Here is a 25,522-nt window from a genome sequence, read left to right on the forward strand (position 1 = left end):
GAGGAGGAGGAGGAGGGAGGCGCAGAGTGGGAGGGAGGGAGGGAACCCCAGGGGTCATCTAGTGACGGCGCCCCAATCGAAAATTTGACTTTTTTTAAAAAAAAACTTTTGAATTTTTTAATTTTTCCCGCGGCACACCAGGCAACATCTCGCGGCACATTAGTGTGCCGCGGAACAGTGGTTGGGAAACACTGGCATAATCTACAGCAAAGGGAATCCAGGTAAAGTCAGGATGCAAACAGTTTTTAAATTAACTTTTAAACTTGTTTTTTCTTCTTTTGACTAGAACAAAAACAGTACTTATCGCAGATGGTGATTTGGGAAAGGGGGTTAAAATAAACCAGCATCTCTGATTTGCCCCCCCCCCTTATGATTACAGGAAGGAGCAAAACAGCCACGATCAGTTTATGATGACGTTTACCATGACATGCTACCAAGGCCTATCAGACCCCTTTATCCTATGAGATGATATTTTACTGAGGCTAGATAACCTCAGTTAAAAAAAAAAAACTCATTCCAGGAGGTTTAAGATATTTTCCGATATATGTTTGTTTACATGTCAGTTGAGTGCTAAACTTGAGGAGGAAGTAAGCTCTACAGAAACTTTCACTGTATGTAGTAAACCTGACAATGCTGAAGTCCATGCTATTCCCAGTTCCCATAACTGCATAGCATACAGCCAACTTGAGAAGGGTTTGAAGTTTATATGCCCAGGGACATTTTATATGCTTTTACCTCATGTCATCCTTATTTTCCTTATCCCAGTAGGTAACTGTTCTTGAAGTTCTTTGAATATCAGAAGCTAGCATCCCATTTGATATACAGTGATACCTCGGGTTAATTCGTTCTGGAGGTCTGTTCTTAACCTGAATCTGTTCTTAACCTGAAGCACCACTTTAGCTAATGGGGCCTCCCGCTGCCACTGCACGATTTCTGTCCTCATCCTGAAGCAAAGTTCTTAACCCGAGGTAATATTTCTGGGTTAGTGGAGTCTGTAACCTGAAGCATATGTAACCCGAGGTACTACTGTATACCATGTGCCTTACTCTATCCTTTCTGGAAGCAAGGATATATGTTAAAAACAAGCTTTGCAATCTGGATAAAAAGGTCTCTGATGTAGGTGTTGTATTGCTTTCAAATACATACAGTATTCAGAACCAGTTTGTTCTCAATGTGGAGGCAGTGTTTAGCCTAGGTAAAGGGTAAAGGGACCCCTGACTATTAGGTCCAGTCGTGACCGACTCTGGGGTTGCGGCACTCATCTCGCTTTATTGGCCAAGGGAGCCGGCGTACAGCTTCCTGGTCATGTGGCCAGCATGACTAAGCCGCTTCTGGCGAACCAGAGCAGCGCACAGAAACACCTTTTACCTTCCCCGCCGGAGCGGTACCTATTTATCTACTTGCACTTTGACGTGCTTTCGAACTGCTAGGTTGACAGGAGCAGGGACGGAGCAACGGGAGCTCACTCCGTTGCGGGGATTTGAACCGCCGACCTTCTGATCTGCAAGTCCTAGGCTCTGTGGTTTAACCCACAGCCTAATTAGTCTTAATTCCCCAAGGCCTTCAAGTTGGAAAAAGTCCTTTCCTCTGCCTGTCCTGAATCGCCTTAACATTCAGCTTCGGTGGCTGGCCATGAGTTCTAGCCTTAGGAGGGAGAAAACCTTTTTTCTATATCAACTTTCTTCGCACTTTTAAGCAAATTAAAACCCCACCGTGCTGCCTCTCCCTCGCCTTTTCCCTGAACTAAAAAGTCCCCAATGCTGCAGCCTTTCTCAAAGGGGAGCCGCACCATCCCGTTGTTGATGGGATGGCCTTTCTCCGCTCCCCAATGCCTGCGGTTTTATTCCCAAGCTCAATTTGCCACCCTGGCGGCGGCGACGACCCCCTCAAGGCCTCGCTCCTCCTGGCCAGCCGTTCATAGGTACAGCCCGAGCCCGCTCCGCCCTCTTGTCGCTTTTCCCTCTCGCTCGCTCCCATCATTGAAACACTTATTTATAGTTCGCTGCTTCGGCTGCTCTCCGCATTGCCGCAGACCAGCCTCGCCGCGCGGGAGGCGGAGCGTCCTGGTGCCCGAGAAGAAGCGGCGCGCTCTTCTGGGCGCGAGGGAAAGCGGCGGGCCAGGATTTTGCTGCAGAGAGATTGCGGCGGAGCGTCGAGCTGCGGGCAGGAGGGTGAGCGGCGGGCCGAGCACTTGGCGCGCGAAGGGCCGGCTTCGAGGGCTTGCCCTCCGTTCTTTGCTTCAGGATTCGTCATTTAATCGCTTCAGTCCCGCTTGGAAGGTGGGAAAGGGACACCCCCAGAGCAGGCGGGTCTCCGGAGAGCAGTGGCGTAGCGTGGGTTGTCAGCACCCGGGGCAAGGCAAGTAATTTGCGCCCCCTAACCCGTGGATTTGCGCCCCCTAACCCTAACCCCCAGATGTTGCGCCCGGTGCGGCCGGCCCCCCACGCTACGCCACTGCCGGAGAGGATAGGGATAGGGGCGAAATGAGCCTAGACCAAGCAGGTTGCATTTAGGGGTTAATTTTGCGGGGAAGGGTAGGGAGCAGAAAGCATCCTCTCCAACTAGGCTTGGGAGAGACCCCCCCCCTTTCCGAAAGGCTGGGGAACTGCTGCCGGCCAGTGTAGGCAATACTGATCTAGATGGGCGGGGTAAGGCAGCTTCAATTGCTCTGCCGGGCGGAGTGCCTCGTAAATCGCGGTGGTAGGTGGGGGGGGGGGGTCGGAATTCGCGCCAGGATATATGGTGCGTGTGGCGGGCGGGGGGCGTTGGGTGTGCATCGACTACATTGGGCTCCCGTGCTTTCTGCTGTGTCCGTTCAGAAGCGATTCCATTCAGTTGGTGCAGCTTTCCAAACCTTTGCCTCCCCATTGGCATGAGAAGGCGATCCCATCAAACAGCCCCGCCCCAAAGCGCCCCTCCTGTCGTCCGAGACCGTCCTAACTAGGGTCTGTCCTCTTGCTGCTTTCTGCGGGTCTCAAAGAGAATTCTCTCGGGATCGTGGAAGGAGCACGTATCTAAGACTGCAGAGGCAATGCTGAGAGATAAAGGATGCTCTGCCTGCATCAAAGCCCTGGTTCTGGTCCCCTTTCCCATGATCTAAGGTCACCTGATACATTGCTGCTCCCCAATAATTCTAGCTTTGGTAACGCACCAAATTGGGATCCCTCTTCTCTGTTTAGTATGCCTGCCATGGTGGTGCTGCATGGTGCAAATTTAATCAAGGCACTTTATGTTTTCTTCCTGTTAACTCATTGCTTTTCCTAGTGTGAAAGAGTAGGTCGTTTTCTCTGAGAACATAAAATATCACTGAAACATAAAGTAATGGAATCCCCTAGAGCCATTGCTGTTAGTGTGGCAAACTGTGTGTATGTTTTTAGCATGTTAGAAGGCAGAATTCCCACCCCAAAATTTTGGTGTTCCAAGTGGGAGTTGGCAGCAGTCTGTAAAATTATTTCAAAATAACAACAACAACAAGCCTGCAGTTGTATCCACACACATGGCATGTTTGGAGCTGAGGACTTTGGCTGAGAGGGTATGTGCGATATGTTACGGCCCTGCCATGTAGTCCACTTTATTTTAGAAAATATAGTACAAATTTTATACTATTCAAAATTCAATACTGTATTCACAGAAACGTAGTAATCTAGAGTTGGAAGGGACCCCAAGAGTCATCTAGTCAACCCCCCTTGCAGTGCAGGAATCCTATCTAAATCAGTCATATGTTGAAGACAGATGAATACTGGCATATGAAAAGATCTGTATAAAGTGCCAAATGAATATCTACCCTCAGGTTTGCAGCAGCAGCAGCAGCAGCAGCTAGTAACATCTGGATCTCCAAAGCATCCAGCGTCTTCAGTACTGATCATTCAGAATATTTTCGTAGTTGTCCTTTCTTTCCATCAGGTTGTTAAAAAAATTGTGTTTGGACCGCCTCACCTTTCAAAACAAGTGAGAGCATTAGCAAACCAAAATACAGAAGGCATTTTTAAAAATGAAGTCTAGGACTACTTTATTGCATATGCTTCTAAAAAGGGAATATAATTGCCAGCCACCATCAACACATGGAATGTTGTGCCAGGAACTCAAGGTGAAGCAGAAGGGCTGGACACTTGATTTGACACCATGTTCACATCACTGCTTGGATTACAGGGCAGTTGATAACACTGCATATTGTACTTACACTCTTATTTGTTTTGGTTTGCTTACTTGTTCAGTTAAATAATTAACAATAAAAATGGAAGAGCAACGAACAACAGCAACAACAAATCACAAGTCTGTACACTTGGCCATCTTCACAGTGGAAGCAGACCAAAAACCTTTTAGAGAGCATACTCAAAGTGCCTGCTATTTCAGTACCACCAATCCCTCAATGTATTATTCTGAAACTTCAAGGGTACAAGTGCTCTGGAGGTCAGAACCCAAACCGATGAATCCAAATGACAAGAAAGGAGATCCAGCTAAACATCAGGAAGAACTTTCTGACATTAAAAGCTGTCAACAGTGCAACAGACTCCTTCAGAAGGCGGCAGACTCTCCTTCGCTGGAGGTTTTAAAGGCAAGATTGGATGGCCATCTTTCCGTGATTCCTGCACTGCAAGGGGTTGGACTAGATGACCCTCAGGGTCCCTTCCAATTCCACAATTCTATGATTCTAAGTACTATACTGCAAAATACAAACCTGGAAAAGGGATCTTGATTGCAGACCTCCATTATCCAACTTAATCGAAAGACAGGATGCTTAAGAGGAGACGTACCAAGAGAACAAGTGCACATCTGTGACAGCCACCCACATTTTGAAGAGTTAAATGCTTGTAAACTAGATCTGAAACAGATAGCTGGGTGGCTATTTGATGAAGAAGCTGTAAACCTCTCAGGAAGACATGATGGATACAAGCTTTTCTTATTGAAACTATCCCTACTCTCTCCTATACCCACTGCAGGGCCATCTACTGCATGTAATGGTAGTATGAATGTATAATCTTCAAAATACACTTTAAAAGCAATACATATAGTGTCTGTGTTATACGTTTTCAGCAGAAATTTGGATTGTATGAACAAACAGAAGATGTTTGGGAGCTGAAGTTTGGAACAGTCCAGCTTGCTGGTTTCTCTGGCTGTTGTCTTAAAATTATTGCCACTATTACCACTGACCTTGAAGTATTAAACTGCCAGCCAGCCATTTTCCTCCTCTCTGTCTCTTTCTGCAGTTCTCCTTTCCTGTTTCTCTTTTCAAGCTGACTCAATATTTTTGGTTGCTGAGCATACTCAGTTCTTCTTGGGCTGGGCTGGACTTGGGTTGTTTCCCCCCTATTAGGTTTTCTTTTTAAAATATTTTTGTACGTGTTTCTCCAAACCTCCTACAGGGTCTCCAGAGCATGCTGCTACCTGCTTCTTTTCCAGTGCAGCCTAAAAGCAAATAAATAAATAAATAAATAAATAAATAGTAAAATCTTATTAAAATGTATAACATAATTTAATTTGAAAACAGCACCATTATCAAACTAGAGTTCCCGGGAAGCTATGGAAGCTATGACTGTTAAAACTGATGTAATAGTGGAAGGGAGGGGTGTATTAGTGTAAAAAAAATATATGTAAGAAGGTAACTTTGTTCATTTGCCTCCTTGTCAAGGCTCAGTTGATTTTCTCTCTCCTAGAGGCTAATAACAGCTTTGGATGGGAGGCTTTGACTAGAGCAAATAAATTATGGGCAGTCTCATGTGTGTTTCTCTTTTTAGACTCCAGGGGAGCCATGGACAAAATGAACAGCATTCTGCTTACAATATTCATTATTGTAACTGTCTCCTGCAGTTCTGGTAGGTATCCGCCTTGAAGCTCCTTGAAGGGAGTGGCTCAGTAATGTAAATTTGATGGAAACCTATAGAAAGTTTTTTTCTGTTGTATTTGTTCAAGTGCTGTACAGAATACAGCAACTGATGTGAACATAGCGGTTGGCATACAGTTAACCAGAAGGGATTTTAAAGCCTGAGGGGAGAAGATGGGGAATGGTCCTGAACAACACGCAACCTTGCAAGCATTTCGTGTAGTCCTTTGGTGGAGGTGTCCACCAAATAATTGTTTTGTTGGTAAACTTTGAATTATTATATTTAATGCACAGCCTAGGAAACACAGCAGGTTAATCAGCAAAAACATAATAAATAGTGATGTGATAGTGACCTATCAGGTGCTTGGGTTTACATATCCCATGTGCAGGCATCAAAAATGGGAAATTTGCTTAGTTCCATCATACATGACAGGTGAGTTTCTTTTATGTAGTCAGTCAGGAATCAGCATGGCAGGGACAGGGAACCCATAGCTCTCCAGCTGCTTTTGGACTCCAGCTCCCATCTTCCCTGACCATTGGCCATGCTGGCTATGGCTGATAGGAGCTGGAGGCTATAAGTTCTCTGTCCCTGGAAGAGGGTTTCACAGCAATTAGTGGAAACAGGTAGAGTTGGGTGGCAGTTGAGGCAAAATGTTCCACCATATCTGCCTGGATATTCTACATAATGAATAATTTGTTTTTATATGTCAAACTGCTATTGTCTAATTCATAATGCAGATGCACTTAAGCCTATTGATTTCTTAAGACTGAACTCTCAACAGGAGCCAAAAGCTGCCCAGTTCAATCCTTTGTCCAGTAGGGGGCTCTTCCTCTCTATTTGTCTCATTACCTACTACTGCGTCAAAGTGATCAAACTTGGACAGGAGAGTAGATTTCCTTATTAGTTGAATCCTAGATCAATTTAAAAAACAACAACCCTGCCTTTAAAAATGTCCTGTATAAGGTCTGTAAAAGCAAAAAGTATTTTACACTTTATTATTGGAGACGGTAAAGCAACAACAAAAGCAAAAAAGAAACTTTTGGCGTAGTGATCAAAGCAGTGATGTGTCGTCAGTTTTCATTTTACCAAAAATTGAATTGGGTTCTGAAGTGACAGCTACTCAGGTGAGCTGGAGATCCCCAAATCTTACTCTAGCCACAAACTATTTAAGTGGCATTAGGAAAGCTGCCATCCTCTCTCCTCTCCTCCTGCAATATTCATTATGATGTGAGTAATCATATTGGCCTAATGTTTGTTTACTGTGGCAGTGTACGTAAAATACTTTAGATTATCACGCTATATAGATATTTTGTTAGTTTAACAAAATCTCCCTTTGTATCTCAGGCTATGCACTGCGATGTTACACTTGCGAACAAAGCCCATTCCTGTGTAGGACAAACCTTACCTGTAGCTACGAAGAAGATGCTTGCTTGCAAATTAGGTTTGGTATGTATAATATGCAGCAGTATATCAGTCTCACTCTTGGTTTGAGTGTCTCTTGCAGCACAATCCTATACTACTAATAAGCCCTTTCTGAACACTTTCCAACTCTACGATCTGCTTTTTGAGATGAGGCAATCTGTACTGCACACAGTATGCAAAGTGCAGCCGCAGCATAGATTTGCATAGTGGCATTATATGAGAAGCCCTTTTCTCAGAGAGCCCGTTTCATACAATCATCCTTTGGGGCCCATCCTTATCAGCCTTTCTCAACCTGTGGGTCCCCAGATGTTGTTGAACTACAACTCCCATCACCCCTAGCTAGCAAGGCCAGAGCTCAGGGATGATGGGAGCTGTAGTCCAACAACATCTGGGGACCCACGGGTTGAGAACCGCTGCGGGCTTAGCTTATGGCAGGCTTCCTCAACCTCGGCCCTCCAGATGTTTTGAGACTACAATTCCCAGCATCTCTGAACATTGGTCCTGCTAGCTAGGGATCATGGGAGTTGTAGGCCAACAACATCTGGAGGGCCGAGGTTGAGGAAGCCTGGCTTAAGGTTATATTATATTTTTACATATCTGCTTCTTTCTTTTGCATAATTTAATTCCAATGTTTAGGGTTTCTTTTTTTAAAAAAGAAGTGGTTTGTTTTTGAGATGGAGTAGAAGCTAGGAGTGGCATGAGAATCTGACGTAGATGATTTATCTGCTTGACATGGGATGAGGGCAAAAGCTACGTAGTGCACTAAAGCAGCCCCTTCTGTGAACAGGAGTCCTTCCGTTCACAAAAGAGCAACTCAAGATCCATTCCAATATTCAATAGGATTATACCCTACATCTATGCAAGAGTACTGCAAAGTACTGAGACATTTAGCTATTTTTTTAAAGCTTCCTTATTTACCATATAAACCATATTATAAGTTATGGTATCCTTATAAAGTTATCAAATTAGCAGCTTTTGTTAAACTTTTTTTTTAAAAAAAATCAACGGAAAGCAAATGTATTTTAAGCTGACAAGTTTTCAATTGCTTATTTTGGGGTGTCATTTTTCTTTTTTCTTCTTTTACAGTGCATTTGAGAACCTATAGCTGCTGGAAAATGTCACAGTGTACCACAGAACAAGTTGCCAATTACTTTAACGCTGACAGTTTTAGATTCCTTTGTTGCCAAAGAGATCTCTGCAACAAAAGTTTAAACACCATGGTCAGTACAGTTCCTCTAGCCATTTCTGCAATGACTGTGATTTGGATGATGTTCCTGTGATATGGAGCTTTTAAAAATGTGTTGTCTATACACATCACACTTTTCCATCCTTTTTTTAGTTGACATGTCTGCAGCATTTGGAGAAGGGGTGCATTGTCTTAAACCAGAAAAGTATTCAGAGACACAAAAGAGAAGGAGCTGCCAGGACAGGTTAAAATCCCCTTTTCAGATAACTTGGGAAACATTCCTGAATGGGAGAAACCCATTCTGTAATAAAATGTTCTCAGCCAGTGTATTCTGATGTCCTTTAGCAACTGAGCCAACTCCATGATTCTTAGGTCTGGTCAACAGCCGGGGAGGGGGAGGGGGAGGCTGCTTTAACCTGCTCCAGATGGCAGTTCTTATGTAGAAACAAACACATTCTTTCTTAGCTATCTGGAATCTTTCATATCCAACACTTGCAGAGATGAAAAGAGAACTGTATGCAAAGAGCCATCTACTTAATGGACCTAATATGTAAATCATCCCTATTTGTACGGCACATTACATTTCTAGGTGCTTGACGGCAGAACAGAGGAATTCCCAATAAAATCAAAATTAAGTCGGCAAGAAAAAATTGACACCAAGACATGACGCTTACTGGGCTTAGACTAGCATCCAAACTCCCTTGGCATCAGGCTGGGGAAGGTTCAAACTGGCCAGCAGTGTCTCTCTGCCTAGCCCTGCCAGTGATTCCAGAGTCCCTCTGCTGGTGCAGAGCTTTCCATTCTGCCTGCTGAATGGGCGGGCAGAAGTACTACTGGTGGGATCCTCACCAGTGGTAGGCCACAGTAAGCCCCAAAATTTGGCAATCTGGGAGGAGCAGAGCCAGCTGGGATCCCATGCAAGTCCTGCTGCTGTCATTTGACGGCATCGGGCCCAATCTGGGTCTGCTTGCTGCTCCCGTCTGGCACGCAGCAATTTGCCTCTCCCGCCTGCCCTGCCCCCCACTTCCACCTTGACTGACATAAGTGGCAGGGCAATGGATGCCATGGTGGCTCTGCCAGTCCGTCTCAGTGCATTGCTGCCCTCTCAGCCTCTTTATCTCGCCCTTGGGACTCTCCCTATCCTTACTCCATGCCTTCCTCGAAGCTGGAATGGGTCCTTGACCTGTGATAATGCCTCCTGCTTCCTTCGATGGAAATGATGCACATAGAAGCCTGCCCTATAAAGAAAAGGGTTGTGTCTACTGATCACTTTGGTCTCTAGCCCTGCTCACCATTGACATGCTGTCCCTGGAAGGAGAAAATTCAGCCCTTGGTCCATGGGCATAGCCAGGATTTTTGTTGGGAGGGGCAGAACCTCAGTTAGCTATGTATTTTTATTGATTTAGGGGGGCAGCTGCCCCCTCTTCGCTGAAAAGAACATGCCCTGACCCTTTCTTGGACTGTAAGTCAACTAGATTCACAGGCAGCTTGTGTTGATGACAATGTTGTTGGTACTGTAGTTTGATTTGGTCAAAGTCTTATATAAACATATATAATGTGGTGGTGAGTAATTTGCCTCTGCTCAGCTTTAAAATGCTAAAACACTGCAGCAAAATGCTTGTATCATTGTTTCATTTGCAGAAGTCTTGCTGCTAAACGTGTAGTAGCCTATATCTGCTGTTTGAACACTTACTTCCTGATCCTTATAGCACACTTTCATGCAATTCCCTCATATAGCAATGAAGCTTACCTTCAGGAAGTGCATTTAGAATTGCAGCCTAATGACATTTCAACTTTGAGTTTAGTGTGAAGACTTTGTCCAATGAGGGGAGGCTCTTTATACTGTAATCAGATGTGAAACGCATTAGCCTACTATTAGCTGGTATATATGACGGCCTATAGTTATTACTCTTTCTATAGTCATTCAAGAAACAATGCACTTCTTGCCATGTTTTTTAAACTGCCAATATACTACTAGCATTGCAATAAATGCATTTACTGTGAATAATGCTTATATACTATGTATATAGCAAGGGTGGTGAATCTGTGGCCCTCTGGATGTTGTTGAATTCCGATTCCCATTAGTCCTGACCACTGGCCATGCTTGTTGGGACTGATGGTGTAACAACCTCAGGGCAGCCACAGGTTCTTGATCCCTGCTATAAAGAGCACACTGGCTTTGTTTACAATTACACCCATTGAATAGACAGTAGCTACTTTTTAGAATTCTTCTTTCTTCTGAAATAGTCTTCCATGCATTGGTCTTCCATGTTATTCTTGTGTGTGTGTGTATCCTTTCAGGTGGCAATGGGCTAGTTGTGGGGACAAAAAGCTCTCTCTCTCCACCCAAAAACTTTAGTTGCTGTTAACTTTCACTCCAGGATAGCACACATCTAATTTTCAGCCATTGTACGCAGATAGTGCCACATTTCCCATTTATACACGATACATGTTTCATCAACAAGGATTTGTTAAACAAACTGTTCAATCACTTGGAACATGACTGGTGATGGCTATTTTTTAAAACAACAACTATAAAACAGTAAATAAAACACACTTCTGTGTAATGTGTGGTTGTTTGGAAATTAGGAACATAAGAAGCTGCCTTCTATGCAGCCTTGGCAATGGTCTATATAGCTTGGTACCAACTTCCCCCAACCTGAGGCCATCCAAATGTTTTAGATTACAACTCTTGTCAGTCCCATACAGCCCAGGCAAAATTCAGAAATGATGGGTGATCCAAAACATCTGGATGGACCAGGTTGGGAAAGGCTGGTTTATACTAACTGGCAAGGGAATTTCAGACAGGGCCTCTTTCCAGCCCTTCCTGGAGATTCCAGGGGTGACACCTTCTGTGTGCAAAACAGATGTTCTACCAATGCTATGTTCATACCAAAGCTGTGTCCCCTTTCCAAGTTGTGTTGCATTGAAGCAATAGCCAAGATCAGGGGTAGACAGTGATGTCCTTTGCTTGATAAGGACCCCAAGCTCCCATCATCCCTGACCAATGGACATGCTGGCTGGGAATTGCCATCCAAAACATCTGGCTGGCACCACATTGGCTACCCTTCTTCAAGACTCTTGGACAGTGAAAGCACTTTTTAAGAAGCATAATGTATATGAATGGAAAGGTCATATTTCTGCAATCCTACATTTGGATAACCTACATTTGGGAATAATTGTTCATATTCCCAATGCTTTTCAAATATTTCCTATAGAGTGTAGGCCACATAGAGCCTATAGCAACTATGAATCAAAACATTATCCTGTACTGATTACATGTCTATGTTCTGTCATAATCTTTTTTTAACAAATGTCCAGTGAAAAAAATAATACACAGCTGGCAGCATTGTCAAATAGCAGCAAAATTATGCTGCGGTCAATGGTTATGCTGCACACACAAAGCATTTATGCAGTATTAACACACTGTTTGAAAGCAGCAAGGTTTCTGAAATTTTTTCAGAAGAGTCCAACAAGTGCCTAAGGGCACAGTGAAACCCATTAGCTCACTACAATCAGTGCTTTTTTCTCTCTAGAAAAATAGCTGCTGGTACCATGAAGCTGTTACAGCAAGTGGCACACTTCTTAACAACAACAAAAAGGTGTCAGTACTGCATACCTTTGAGTACCACCTGAAAAAAGAGCACTGACTACAATAATATGTAACTATAATATTTTTTCCAATAAAGATTCCAATGAAAGTAGAAATGTTGCCAGATTTACCAAAATTTCTACCAGAGCCAGTACTGCATACAGCTTGACACAAACATGATTACGTGCATAATATATACATTTTGTGAATAATTTTGCATCTAATTAGTCTGACTTTTTAAAAGAAAAAATCCAAACATCTGGTGGTCATCAAGTTGGCAAAGGCTGTTTTAGTATATAAAGAATGCTTAGGCAGCACATTTTTAAAGGGGCAGGGAGGCACAAAACAGTTGATCTGTTGCCTGTTGCCTGTTGCCAGGCAATATGGAAGTTGTGTGTGTGTGTGTGTGTGTGTGTGTGTTTGCTGGGTCAACCCCAGGCTGAAGGAGCTGAGGGGTCAGGAGAAAATCCACAGGATGAAGAAAATAAAAATCCCTTTAGGATGCCTAGGTGCAAAAGATGACAGGGGCTCCTAAACTTTTAACAGTATCAGAGGGAATTCCAGCAGGTGTAGTTTGCCTGATAAGCTACACCTGCTGAAATTCCTGCTCCTGCACAGTTATTAAAGGTACAGGAATGTGTGACTTGCACGTAGGCACCCAACTTGAGACTGAGGGCTCACTACAGCCCTATTTTAAGCCCCACTTTGAACCTGACTCAGTTGCTGCTAGCAGAGCATTCCTATATACATCTGCTCGGAGTTAAGTCCCATTAAATTCAGCGGAGCTTACTCCCAGGAAAGTGTGCCTAGGATTGTAGCCTAAGCACCACAGCATCTGAGTTATATAAATCGGCATAGTTGCAATGAGTTCCCTAGCCATCAGTTTTCTTTCTCCATGTTCTTCAACTTGTTCCTAACAAGCTCTGAAATGACCCTATCTTTATCCCAAGGATTGCCCTTTTGTGAATTAATGTGAATGAAATAATCTAGTATAGATAAACAAACAGGCATGGTTCTTGTAAGTAAAAGGGGTTGAATAATTTTTTATAAAGCCATTTTCCCAGTAAAAGAGAGAGAGAGAGAGAAATAGCATCACACCAGCCAGAATAAGGAAGGACACAGATATTGAAAAAGATACAGATATGGAATGTGGTGAAAATTGGCTGCAAGCCTGGGAATCAGTTATTGCTAACTGGTTTGAAGAAAGAAAAAAAAGAAATAGAAGATTAGCAGAGCCCCAAGTCAGAAGAGGAACAGACACAACAGGATTCTGTCATGGCTGCACAAGATATCACCAAAGAGGCAAGGGTAACTAGCTACCTGTGCAAGTATGAAGTGTAAATGGCAGTGTAAAAACCTGCTATTCTGCTGGTTAAAGATAATAAAAAGGTAAAAGAAAATCAAACTGTCTAGATTCCTGCTCTTGCATAGTGGTTTTGATCACCCACTGGGCTTAGTGGCACTTTTAAGAAAATAAAATTAGCAACACCCCCTAAGCCTCTCATGGAGAACATAGGACAATGATATAGTGCCAAAAGAAATTAGAAGTGCTGCAGGCCAAAGGGGGTAAGCAAGTAAGCCAGGGAATGACGATAGGCACCCACCCAGGTTTGATGTTTAACAGAGCAAACCTATACTGTACATGTCTTCTCAGAACCAAGTTTCACCAAGTGCAACAGGATTTACGCCTAGGTAAGTGAAATAACTCCCTCTCGCAGTACCCTCAGGTGATGAGGACCAACTGAAATGGACCCAAAACTGAGCCAGGAACAATGGTATCTAATGAATACCTACTAAATGGCAATGTCATATTAGACACAATATTATCCCAGCAATAAACTCCACAGCTCAGTCCCTGTAAAATGCACACACTATTAATATAAACAATTCATCAGAACATTTAAATAATACCCCATTAATATGTACAATAAAACATGTGGTCTGCATATTTAAAAATATCTGAAGGTTCTCCCTCCATTTCATAATCCCCTATAACAGCACATTTATTGTGCAGATCAAGCCCAGCCCACTGAACCCTCACAAGAATTTGCCAGGCTATTTATTCCATCCCGCAAAATGTTGGGAGGTGTGTCTTCCTTTATGGCCACGTGGCCAGCCTTGAACTTCTCACACACCCCATCTAAAAGGGGCCGACGCTACAATTCAGGGCTGCTCAGAACTGACTTTGTGGAGTAGCAATGCGCACATTTTAGTTTTTCCGACGTGGCACCTGTTTAAATAACGACCGAGAAACCTCTGGCTGGTGACTTTTTCCTCTGACAGCCTTTTTCTCCTTTGGATATCTGGCAACAATTTTCACTAGGCGGGTTCCCAGCTGTGCTTCAACATAAAATACAGACGCAGAGCGTCCTTCAGCAGACTCAGATACGGATCTTAAAACTGAAACCCTACTCCGGGGAGGGAGGAAGCGGAGGGGAATCTGCTGGATTGGATAGAGAACATCCCGTTTTCTATTTCCAGGCGCTGCAGCTGAGCAATAATTAGCAGGTGATATTTGATCGAGGATCTATCAGAGTTCCGTCCTGGGCGTAGCCAGGAATTATGTTTGCGGGGGAGGGGCAGGACACCCACCTGGCACCATCCTCTGGCCGATTCGGAATAGTCAATGACAGTTGTTTTGAATTACTTTCTTTTGACCCCAAGTGCTCAGAAAAAAAATCTCTCAAATTCTTTCTACGGTTTCTACATTTAGTTAAATATTTTTATTGATTGACTTGATTTAGGAGGGGGGCGGTTGCTCCCCCCCCGCTATGCCCATCAGTAGCGTTTATTTACTTCTCTCTCAGCAGTGACAGAGAGGGGCTGTGTACCATGCATTTAAAGCTCATAAAGTCCCCCAGGTATCCTGGGAGCTATAATTTACCTCTCGCCGAGCTACAATTTCCAGCACCTGTAACAAACTACAGCCCCCGCCCCTTTTTTAATGGGAGTCCTAAACTGCAAATTCCTATCAAAGACAGTTTTGGATTTACTGGCAACCGAGCCGTTCCCTCTAGTTAACCCATGACGTCACCCTCTCCGCTAGCCCTTAAGCCAATCAGGAATCCCGCCCTCGGCCAATGAGGCTAAACCGAGGCTGGCTTTTGCTATATAGAAAACAATTTCCCAAGGCAGAGCAGAGCAGAGCAGCCGAGAGGCGTGTGCAGGTAGAAGCACGGAGCAACCGAGGAGGGGTGAGTGCAAGGGGCCTTTTCTTCCGCCAGGGTTTTCTTGATCATCAGCGAAACTCCCGCGGCTTCTTCTCCAGTTTTTCCAGCGCCTTCTCTCTGTCCCTTTGCAAGATGCGAGCGGCGCGAATGGGGTCGGATCCCTGGGCGGATCCGGGAGGTGGGCGGGTCGTCATGGGGAATGCGCGTGGAAGGCATTCGGGAGCGGCAGCGGGACCGAAATAGTTGCCCACTTAGCAGGCCGGTCTCGCGGAGAAGCCGAGGCAGGCGCAGCAATGTCCGGTTTCAGCGCGGAGCTTGGAGGACCCGGCGCCGATATCCCCCCCCCCCAGTGGCGTAGCGTGGGGGGTGCAGGGGGGGCCGGCCGCACCGGGCGCAACATCTGGGGGTTAGGGTTAGGGGACGCAAATCCACGGGTTAGGGGGCGCAAATCCACGGGTTAGGGGGCGCAAATCCACGGGTTAGGGGGCGCAAATTACTTGCCTTGCCCCGGGTGCTGACAACCCACGCTACGCCACTGCCCCCCCCCTCCCGCGGTACGAAGCGAAGGGAAATGCGCGCCTATAGATGCTGGGGGAGAGGTTTCCGTCACGCTGGAGATCATTATCGTTATTTATATAACAAATGCACAGGCTTGTCGTATATAAGACCCTTCCAAGCTCGTTGCTCATTCCGGCGCATGGGCAGGGCCATAGGCGTAGCCTTAAATATAAATAAATAATCAATAAATCAATAAAAGTGCTTAACTGAGGCTCTGTCCTCCCCCAACAAAAGCTTGCTGCCCCCCCTCCAAATCCTGGCTACGCCCATGCGCAGGGCCTTGGTGGGGAACTGGATTCACTACATTTTTGTATGATCCGGATCGGTTGCACTGGGAGTTGGGGGGAAATAATGGAAGTCTGTCTCGGTCTCTAGAGGCGGTGGCTTGTCTACTTAGCGATGGTCTTTGAGGTACCTACCTGACTATATCTCGCAGTAGTAACCTGTAATGTGCACACCTCCTGCCATTTGGATTTGGATTGGATTTGATATCCCGCCTTTCACTCCCTTAAAGGAGTCTCAAAGCGGCTCACAATCTCCTTTCCCTTCCTCCCCCACAACAAACACTCTGTGGGGTGAGTGGGGCTGAGAGACTTCAAAGAAGTGTGACTAGCCCAAGGTCACCCAGCAGCTGCATGTGGAGGAGCGGGGAATCGAACCTGGTTCACCAGATTACGAGATTACCGCTCTTAACCACTACACCACACTGGCTCTCACCAGTGTTTATTCTCCTGGGGGGGGGGGGAATGTTATTGTAAAGGTATGAAATTTAACAAGAGGAAAGAGGGGAGGTGTAAAATAGCACCCTACATTTCACAAGGCAAAATGTTACACGAAGGTGCTGCAGACCCAGCCTGGTGTGACCTAACCCTACTTGCTTGTGGAAAGTTTGCTGCCTACTGAGGAATATGTATGGGTGTGGCCCCTGGCTGATTTTTCATCTGGGCCTCTAGAGCAGAGCTTTCCAGACTTTCCATGTTGGTGACATGCATCATTTTGCAAAACAGTAATTAAGTTTTACTAGCAAACCAGAGGTTAAACTCTTTCCAGCCCTGGCAGGAGCGCCTTGAGCATTCGCGCAACACACCTACACACTGCAGCCCACACACTAACATGTCGGAGCACCTCTTCCGTTGGAGAGGAATTCATCCTGTACTGTATTGTTATTACTTCAAAGTGAACTGTTGTGTGGGGAAATGGCAACCAAAAAAATGAATGAGCTGCATTGCTGAGTTCAATTCTGGTCCAGTCTGTAGGCACCGTGAAAGCAAAACTGGAGGAAGGAAACTTTGGCCAAGAAGCTTTGACTGAGGTGTCAAACAGGCAGAAATGTTTTGTTAGAAGCATAAATACTGACAAGACCGCAGTCCAGATAAGAGGGTACACTAGTTTTAAGAAGAAAAGAGCTTTGTTACTCCATGCAGCTAGCGGTGCTCGGTGATAAGGTTTGATACCACATCAAGCCCATAAATAAAGGAAACTGTTTTTGCAGTTTTCTCGTCTTGTCACTGCTACAGAATGAATTTTAGTTGAGTGTAAAAGAGAGAATTAAAGCAACAAGTCATCAAACCGGAAACGGTTTTTTGGATGTTTGGGAACAGAGTAGTCTTATTTTTATCCTCTGGATTCAATCTTAGTTTCATTGTTTCCACACAAAGTTTTTCCTGATGTCTTTTGTGCTGTGGTATATTTTGTCTACAGAGGAAAAACATCGCTTTCAGATTCCATTCTTGCTGCTAGTAAAGAAACATTTTTCTTTGATTTTCACCTGGGCTAATCCTCAGTTTTGAATTTCCTGGATCCTATATATTGGCTGTGAATCCAAGAACTAAGGAGCTTGTTTCCATTCCTGGGTTTCCATTGGTAGATACGTTCTTCTCAAGCCAGAAGGCCAAGTAGTTAGGACAACTAGGCTTATGCAATAAGCTTTTACTAGTGGTGTTTAGGTGGGGTGTTTAAACTGGTGGAGTTTAGGTGGTCCAATATAGTATTCAGCAATGGTTAAATAAGTTGTACTTGATTACAGTACATGAGATTATAATTTTGTACATAACAGCCACTTTGTATTTTCCTTACCTGAAGATTCATCCATATATGATGCGCTATTAGATTTCTCTTTGGTCAGAGGAGGTTGGTCTATGAGGGCAAATGGGGCACTACCCCAACTTCAGTTGATGCTCACCTGCCTCCTTACTTAGAACCAGCCCAGAGGGTGGCACTGGCTATCCATTTCCACCTCCTCAATGTTGGCGTTGTAGCCTGATGTGGGGGACAAGCCTAGACTTAGTTGTCTCCACCTGTCTCTGGCTCGAACTACAATTGGTCTCCTTACATTCTGCCCCTGTGGTAACATAGGATAGTGCATATAGAAAATGGGTGACATGCCAGTCCTTGTAATTTTTTCTGCACCACACATTTTCAGTGTTACCAGATTTGTGCAAGACTGCTGTTTTGGCCTTGTCATTAGTGCTGTTACTTTTTTCTTGCTCCAGAACAGCTTGATTAAACTACGATTTGCCCAAAGAAATAGAATTGTGGCTGCAAATAAAGTTATTGGCACCAAAGAGGGATTGGAGTGGTTGTGCATCACTGGGTAAAGGGGTCTCATTAAGGGGTGGCAATGAGAGTTTGGTGTAGAAATTGGGAGGATTTGCCCACAATTTAAGAGATGCAAGCAAATTTCACTATTGTATAAGACCTCTGTTAAGCAAACAGAAATGGGTGTTGCGCCCCACAAAAAAAGCACATGCCTCCATTTTGCTCATTGTGAGGCATGTTATTAAAGACTGGTGACATTTGTTTTTGTGGTATTGTGCAGGCAGGTTGGTTGGTTGCTGTAGTGGAAGTCTGCACAAGGTTTTCCAACTAACACAACTGGGCTTGCCTCTCTTCCCCCCACAAAATGCTCTGAAATTGGCTCTGGTGGGGGTTCGGAGGATTCCAGAACAGCTCAAGGATGGGAGGAGATAGGAGATTGTTCCATCTGGCAAGTTGAAAAGATTCTGCTGACAGAACAGTTGCCGTAGTGCTACATTGAATTGTTGCTTCAGAACATCCAGCACCAACCAAACTGTGTTTTTGCTTTATAGTCTAAGGCTGGAAAAATAATAACCGGAAGATGAAGACTCTTGTTACCACCGTTTTGATCGCCACGTTTGTTCTGACTTTGTTCAGCCACTTTGGTAAGTATGCAAGTGCGCTATTAAAAATAGTGTGAACTTAGAGCAAGGCACTGAGCAGAGGAGGTGGGCTTCACAAAAAGGGGTTCAGGGGCTGGGAGAGAAATGTGGACTTGAACAGTTGTTGCTGGTATTTCCCCTAAAGAGTAATAGATATGGGGGGGCAGTTTCTGGTGGGCTATGATTCTAGTAGGCCAAGGAGGACTTGCTTAATTTTGACTCCTGGAGGCAAACCTACTGGGATGTGGTAGGTTCTTCCTTTGTAGGTAGGTAGTCCTTCGGAGATGCCAGCCACTGCTTATGGCTCATAGCTTAATCTATACTTGTGATATTATACTTGCGGTATTGCTGTTGAAACTGGTTTGTGCTGACTCCAGCTGTATTGTAGTCAGATCTTCTAGAATTGAATCGGGAACTCTAGAACAGACTTCTTCATATGGCTCTTTTGCATACATACTAGATTATACTTGGTTCCCTCAATGAGAAAAGCCTTGCATTAATGCCACAACCTATTTTTATTTATTTGGTTCAAATTTATAACTCCTTTTTTCCTTTCCATGGGAAACCTGTGATGGCACACAATAAAATTACATAGAGTTGTTCAAAACAACTCTGCGGGATGGTGAAACTTCCCTCTGTGAGGGAACATTCCCAGATCCGCTGAAAGAGGCAGTCATTAAACCGCTTCTTAAAAAACCATCTTTAGACCCGGCCAGTATGGCCAACTATCGCCCAGTCTCAAATCTTCCATTCTTGGGCAAGGTGATTGAGTGCGTGGTTGCTGAACAACTCCAGGCACGCCTGGAGGATGCGGACCATTTGGATCCCTTCCAATCGGGATTCAGGCCTCACCATGGGACTGAAACTGCCTTGGTCGCTCTGGTTGATGATCTCCGGCAAGCTAGGGACAAAGGTGAGAGTTGTTTCCTGGTTCTGCTGGATCTGTCAGCGGCCTTTGATACAATCGACCATAACATCCTTCTGGACCGTCTAGAGGGGCTGGGAGCTGGGGGCACTGTTATACAGTGGTTTCGCTCCTTCCTCCTGGGCCGTGTTCAGAAAGTGGTGGTGGGGGATGAGTGTTCAGACCCCTGGGCCCTCACTTGTGGGGTGCCTCAGGGTTCCGTCCTCAGCCAGTGTGGTGTAGTGGTTAAGAGCGGTAGTCACGTAATCTGGGTAACCGGGTTCGCGTCTCCGCTCCTCCACATGCAGCTGCTGGGTGACCTTGGGCCAGTCACACTTCTGTGAAGTCTCTCAGCCCCACTCACCTCACAGAGTGTTTGTTGTGGGGGAGGAAGGGAAAGGAGAATGTTAGCCGCTTTGAGACTCCTGAAGGGGAGTGAAAGGCGGGATATCAAATCCAAACTCTTCTTCTTCTTCTTCCCCCATGCTTTTTAACATCTATATGAAGCCGCTGGGAGAGATCATCAGGAGGTTTGGGCTGGGTGTCCATCAATATGCAGATGATACCCAGCTCTACCTCTCTTTCAAATCAGAACCAGTGAAGGCGGTGAAGGTCCTGTGTGAGTGCCTGGAGGCGGTTGGAGGATGGATGGCGGCTAATGGATTGAAGTTGAATCCTCACAAGACAGAAGTACTGTTTTTGGAGGACAGGGGGCGGGCTGGTGTGGAGGACTCCCTGGTCCTGAATAGGGTAACTGTGCCCCTGAAGGACCAGGTGCGCAGCCTGGGAGTCATTTTGGACTCACAGCTGTCCATGGAGGCGCAGGTCAATTCTGTATCCAGGGCAGCTGTCTACCAACTCCACCTGGTACGCAGGCTGAGACCCTACCTGCCCATGGACTGTCTCGCCAGAGTGGTGCATGCTCTAGTTATCTCCCGCTTGGACTACTGCAATGCGCTCTACATGGGGCTACCTTTGAAGGTGACCCAGAAACTACAATTAATCCAGAATGCGGCAGCTAGACTGGTGACTGGGGGCGGCCGCCAAGACCACATAACACCGGTCTTGAAAGACCTACATTGGCTCCCAGTACGTTTCCGAGCACAATTCAAAGTGCTGGTGTTGACCTTTAAAGCCCTAAACTGCCTCGGTCCAGTATACCTGAAGGAGCGTCTCCACCCCCATCGTTCTGCCCGGACGCTGAGGTCCAGCACCGAGGGCCTTCTGGCGGTTCCCTCATTGCGAGAAGCAAAGCTACAGGGAACCAGGCAGAGGGCCTTCTCGGTAGTGGCGCCCGCCCTGTGGAACGCCCTCCCATCAGATGTCAAAGCGATAAATAACTACCTGACATTTAGAAGACATCTTAAGGCAGCCTTGTTCAGGGAAGCTTTTAATCTGTGATATTTTACTGTATTTTTTGTTTCTATGGAAGCCGCCCAGAGTGGCTGGGGAAACCCAGCCAGATGGGCGGGGTACAAATAATAATAATTATTATTATTATTATTATTATTATAGAATACAATGATACAGGCAGGGATGTTCCTCCAGATGTAGTTGGACTCCACATCTCATATATTTTGCCTATGCTGACAGGACTGATGGGTTTTGAAGTCCAGTAATCTCTGGAGAGGGATGCGGGTGGCGCTGTGGGTTAAACCACAGAGCCTAGGGCTTGCCGATCAGAAGGTCGGCGGTTCGAATCCCCCGGACGCCCATTGCTCTGTCGCAGCTCCTGCCAACCTAGCAGTTTGAAAGCACGTCAAAGTGCAAGTAGATAAATAGGTACTGCTCCGGCGGGAAGGTAAACGGTGTTTCCGTGCATTGCTCTGGTTCACCAGAAGTGGCTTAGTCATGCTGGCCACATGACCCGGAAGCTGTACGCCTGCTCCCTCAGCCAATAAAGTGAGATAGATGAGCGCTGCAATCCCCCCCCCCCCAAGTCGGTCACAACTGGACCTAATGGTCAGGGGTCTCTTTACCTTTACCTTAATCTCTGGAGGATTGTAGCTTCCCCTGTTGGAAGGACAACAGAGATCATTCAGAGTGCAACTTAAGGATGAATTCTATTGTTACTGTTAAAGTGAACTAGGTGTTGGTGGGGAGTTTTATATAGCAACCAGGTAAGGTGGCATGATCTTTACTAAAGCAGTATGTGCTCTGATGAGCTGTGACATCTGATATGCCTTTGCGGTACACTTAAACACTTTTAACTTATCTTTTAATTATTTCTACATCAATATTGTAGTTCAAGCTTGTTACCAGGAATCTAGTTTCATGATGGAAGCCTGCAATAAGACCATCTTCTATTCTCCTCCCCTCTTTCATTTAGGAGCTGCCTTAAAATGTTATCAGTGTCTGGATGGTATAGGTCCATGTAAAACGAACGTCACATGCTCGGGTGATACTGATTCTTGCATATTGGTAAAGTTGAGTAAGTATGCTGCCTTATCTGATTCATGTGTAACTTGTGATTAAGTACAATTTTAAAATAACTATTTTCTTTACTTCATTATGGTCAGCACTTGTATTTTATGCATTTTTTCCTCCCAACTCACTGAAGTGAGGCCTTTTCTTCAAATTACTGTATTTTTTGCTCCATAGGGCGCACCAGACCATAGGGCGCACCTAGTTTTTAGAGGAGGAAAACATGAAAAAAAAAATCTGAATCAAATGTTGTACTAAACTATTTAAAGCAGCAAAGCGGGTGGCTCCTGTCCGCTTTGCTGCTTTAAAGCGAGCCTCAGAGGAGGGAAGGAAGGGGAACCACGGCTTATCTAAGTCCAGTTAATAATGCTGAGCCTGATTTTATATGCATCTCAAAGCCCTTGACATATATACATTATAATGACAAGCCGAGATAGGCCTCCTGCATAGGAGGAGGGGAGGAGAAGAGAGGGAGCCATCATAGCTCAATGGGGAGAGCATGGAGAAGATCCCAAGTTCAGTCCTTGAAAGCTTCTCCGGGTAGGGCTGAGGGTGTGTCTCCTGAAACCCAGGTGAGCCTCTGCCCATCAGTGAAGACAAAACTGAGCTCAATGGGCTCAGGGGTCCTGACGTGGTACAGGGAAGGCCCCTCTGTTCCTGTTTAAATTAGCCCTTTCTTCAGAACCATGGGGACTACACTCTTAGTTTGTTTTTAAAGGGAACAGCTGTAACCTCAGTGGCTTTGCATGCAGAACACCACACGCTCAATCCCTGGCTTCTCCAGGCCTGAAACTCTGGCAAACTGCTACCAGTCAGTGTTGACATTACTAAGCTAGATGGAGTAGTGGATCCAACTCCTTATAAGGCAGCTTCCTAGGTTCCCATTTATGCTTCAGATCTGGGCGTGAGGCCTGCTTTCACTTTTAGTGTCAAGAGGGTGGTTCTTTGCACATCTGGAAGATGACTGTGTCACCTCCCATCACCCTATTGAAGGTGCTTTTACAGCTCAGGGGAAAGGGCAGGCAGACGCAGCATCTGTAAACTGTAGCATCCTGAATTAAGGGAGGGAGGGGAAAGAGCTGATCTTCAGCTTGAAACCAGGACTTGCTCTTTAACCATGCTGCTCCTCCAGCTGCCAATGGCATCCATGTAACCTGTGTGAATATCAAGTGTGGGTAGTGTCCAGGAACCTGGGAGGATTTCTTTCACATGAGTGCATGTTTTTGTCTTTAAATAAACAGCCCATGCAAGTTTCCAGCTCTTATGGCCATGCCTGGCTGTCTCAGTGGAAATCTGAGGAGGCTGAGATGGACTTTCCAGTGGTCAAAGTCTTCCTGCCCGGCATCTATTTCCTGCCCTCTTTCCCCACTGAACTCCCGCACCCTGCTTCAAAGCAAGCTACGGAGGGGATTCCCTCTGCTTTGAAGCAGGAAAGTGGAAGAGGAGCTGCTTAGACAAGTGTAAGCTGCTCCCCTCCCACTTTCCTGCTTCAAAGCGAGCCACGGAGGAGGGAGGGACCAACGGAATCCCCTTCCCTCCCTCCTCCCTGGCTCAGCTCATCAGCCGCGGCTCTTGCTGGCTTTACAATGAGCTGGAAGGAGGGACAGATGGCAGTCCCTCCTCCCGCCTCCCTGTAAACCCAGCCAGAGCCGCAGACACACTCTACGCAGCTCTTGCTTTAAAGGGAGAGCTGCGCAGAGCTTGTCGGCAGCAGCAGCTCTTGCTGGCTTCGCTCCATAAGACGCACAGACATTTCCCCTTACTGTTTAAGGGGGGGGGAAGTGCGTCCAATGGAGCGAAAAATACGGTATTTTAGGGATAGGTTGTTGAGGAGATTGCATTGGTTTAAATATGGCATTAGGCAAATTTAATTGTCCTGCTTCTGACTCTTCTCTCCCCATCCTCATTAACATTCTTCATTAACTGCTGGTTGTACACCTAGCATTGTACTTTTTTGGGTACATTTGATGATGTGGAAGTCTCTGGGCTGATTTAATTAGATGAAACATTAAGGGAAGGTGGGAGGGGTCCCTGAGCATTTTAAAGTTGGGCAATCCATGAGAATGGATGTAACCTAATACTTGTAAGAAAATTAGTTTATCTTTCTTGCATTGTACCACAAAAAGTAGAGCTCTCTCCCTGAGACACTGTTCTTGATATGGTGATAGATTTTTTTGGAACATGAAAGTGAATTTAAAATGTTTTCATAATAAATGCATATTAAAAACAAATGTTGAGTGATAAGTCATACAAACTACATCTTTTGTACTTAAAGAAGTAAAGTAGGTCTTGGATTCAATGTGAAATTATTGTACACATTTTCATTTCCCCTTACTTTTCTCCTTTGCCCCTGTGCAGAGAAGCAAATGGGTTTTGGATGGTTACTTTGGCTTGATACTATTGCCTTTGTTACTGGAATAGGAAGCTGGCTGCTTCTTCAAATAGCTCTCGTAAAGTAAACTATCTCAAATAAGATTTGGGGGCAAACACATGGTTTATTTTTTTCTTTTTAGATGCTGTCTCTATATTTTTATGACAGTATTTTAAAAGCCACCTTGCGTGTTTTGAACAGATAGGCAATATTTTTTAAAATAACTGTAAGGAAGGTATGGAAGACTTAAATAGACATTCTTAAACTCTTCTCCCCCTCCCCCAATTTTCTTGCTCAGCAGGAAAGCAAACTACTTTCCATAAAATCTTGTCTTTGTGTTGTTGTTTTTTAAGATACTGGAAGAAATATCTCTACGTGCTGGAAATACTCCAACTGTGAATTTGACATTGTTGAGAAAGAATTCAAGACTGGAAACTTCAGATTTCATTGCTGCCAAAAAGATTTGTGTAATGGCAGCCCAATTACAGCAGGTAGTAAGATGGTCCTTGGCTTAACTTCTGTGCTGATCGCAATCCAGATGCTCTGCTTCTGATCTGGAGTAGGAAATACTTTGAACAAAAAGAAGTCATTTCATACCTATTGACAAATAGCCTTGTAAGAGAGAGCACCACACATTGAGAACAGAGACCGAATAAATCAGGGAAAATGGAAAGTAGAATAGCAAAACTTGTTTACTACATTGTAGTCACTGCATTGTGGGTTTTTCTTTGTGGTGCTTCATTCTACTTGTAAACTTGTATCACTTTTGTACACTTAAACTTTTCCTAGCAGAGTTTTTGAATCTAATGAAACTGCCAACTTATTTTTCATCTTTTCCTATCTGTAAGACTTTTATCTCAATAATAAAAGTGTTTACTTGACATTTGAACTGCA

At 44.9% G+C, this 25,522-nt stretch overlaps 2 protein-coding genes across 2 annotated transcripts; both read left to right on the forward strand.

The window, feature by feature from the left end:
- Positions 1–1,941: 1,941 nt before the first annotated feature.
- CD59 (CD59 molecule (CD59 blood group)) lies at positions 1,942–10,986 on the forward strand. The gene is made up of 4 exons (XM_082227516.1): positions 1,942–2,171; positions 5,736–5,813; positions 7,167–7,268; positions 8,331–10,986. The coding sequence occupies exons 2-4, from the start codon at positions 5,750–5,752 to the stop codon at positions 8,522–8,524; spliced, it is 360 nt and encodes a 119-aa protein (XP_082083642.1). The 5' UTR covers positions 1,942–2,171; positions 5,736–5,749; the 3' UTR covers positions 8,525–10,986.
- Positions 10,987–15,110: 4,124 nt separating this feature from the next.
- On the forward strand, positions 15,111–25,522 carry LOC309534913 (CD59 glycoprotein-like). The gene is made up of 4 exons (XM_082227484.1): positions 15,111–15,216; positions 18,840–18,932; positions 22,163–22,264; positions 24,982–25,522. Exons 2-4 carry the CDS (start codon positions 18,869–18,871, stop codon positions 25,179–25,181), a joined length of 366 nt encoding a protein of 121 aa, XP_082083610.1. The 5' UTR covers positions 15,111–15,216; positions 18,840–18,868; the 3' UTR covers positions 25,182–25,522.

Source organism: Podarcis vaucheri (genome assembly GCF_965113315.1).
Source record: "Podarcis vaucheri genome assembly, chromosome: 1".
Lineage (NCBI taxonomy): Eukaryota > Metazoa > Chordata > Lepidosauria > Squamata > Lacertidae > Podarcis > Podarcis vaucheri.

Excerpts from the sequence above, each read along its gene's own strand:
- LOC309534913 (XM_082227484.1), top strand. The coding sequence starts at position 18,869 with ATGAAGACTCTTGTTACCACCGTTTTGATCGCCACGTTTGTTCTGACT. Across the intron at positions 18,933-22,162 it reads GACTTTGTTCAGCCACTTTG|GAGCTGCCTTAAAATGTTAT; the intron begins GTAAGTATGCAA and ends TCTTTCATTTAG. Across the intron at positions 22,265-24,981 it reads TTGCATATTGGTAAAGTTGA|ATACTGGAAGAAATATCTCT; the intron begins GTAAGTATGCTG and ends TTGTTTTTTAAG.
- CD59 (XM_082227516.1), top strand. The coding sequence starts at position 5,750 with ATGGACAAAATGAACAGCATTCTGCTTACAATATTCATTATTGTAACT. Across the intron at positions 5,814-7,166 it reads AACTGTCTCCTGCAGTTCTG|GCTATGCACTGCGATGTTAC; the intron begins GTAGGTATCCGC and ends TTTGTATCTCAG. Across the intron at positions 7,269-8,330 it reads TTGCTTGCAAATTAGGTTTG|TGCATTTGAGAACCTATAGC; the intron begins GTATGTATAATA and ends CTTCTTTTACAG.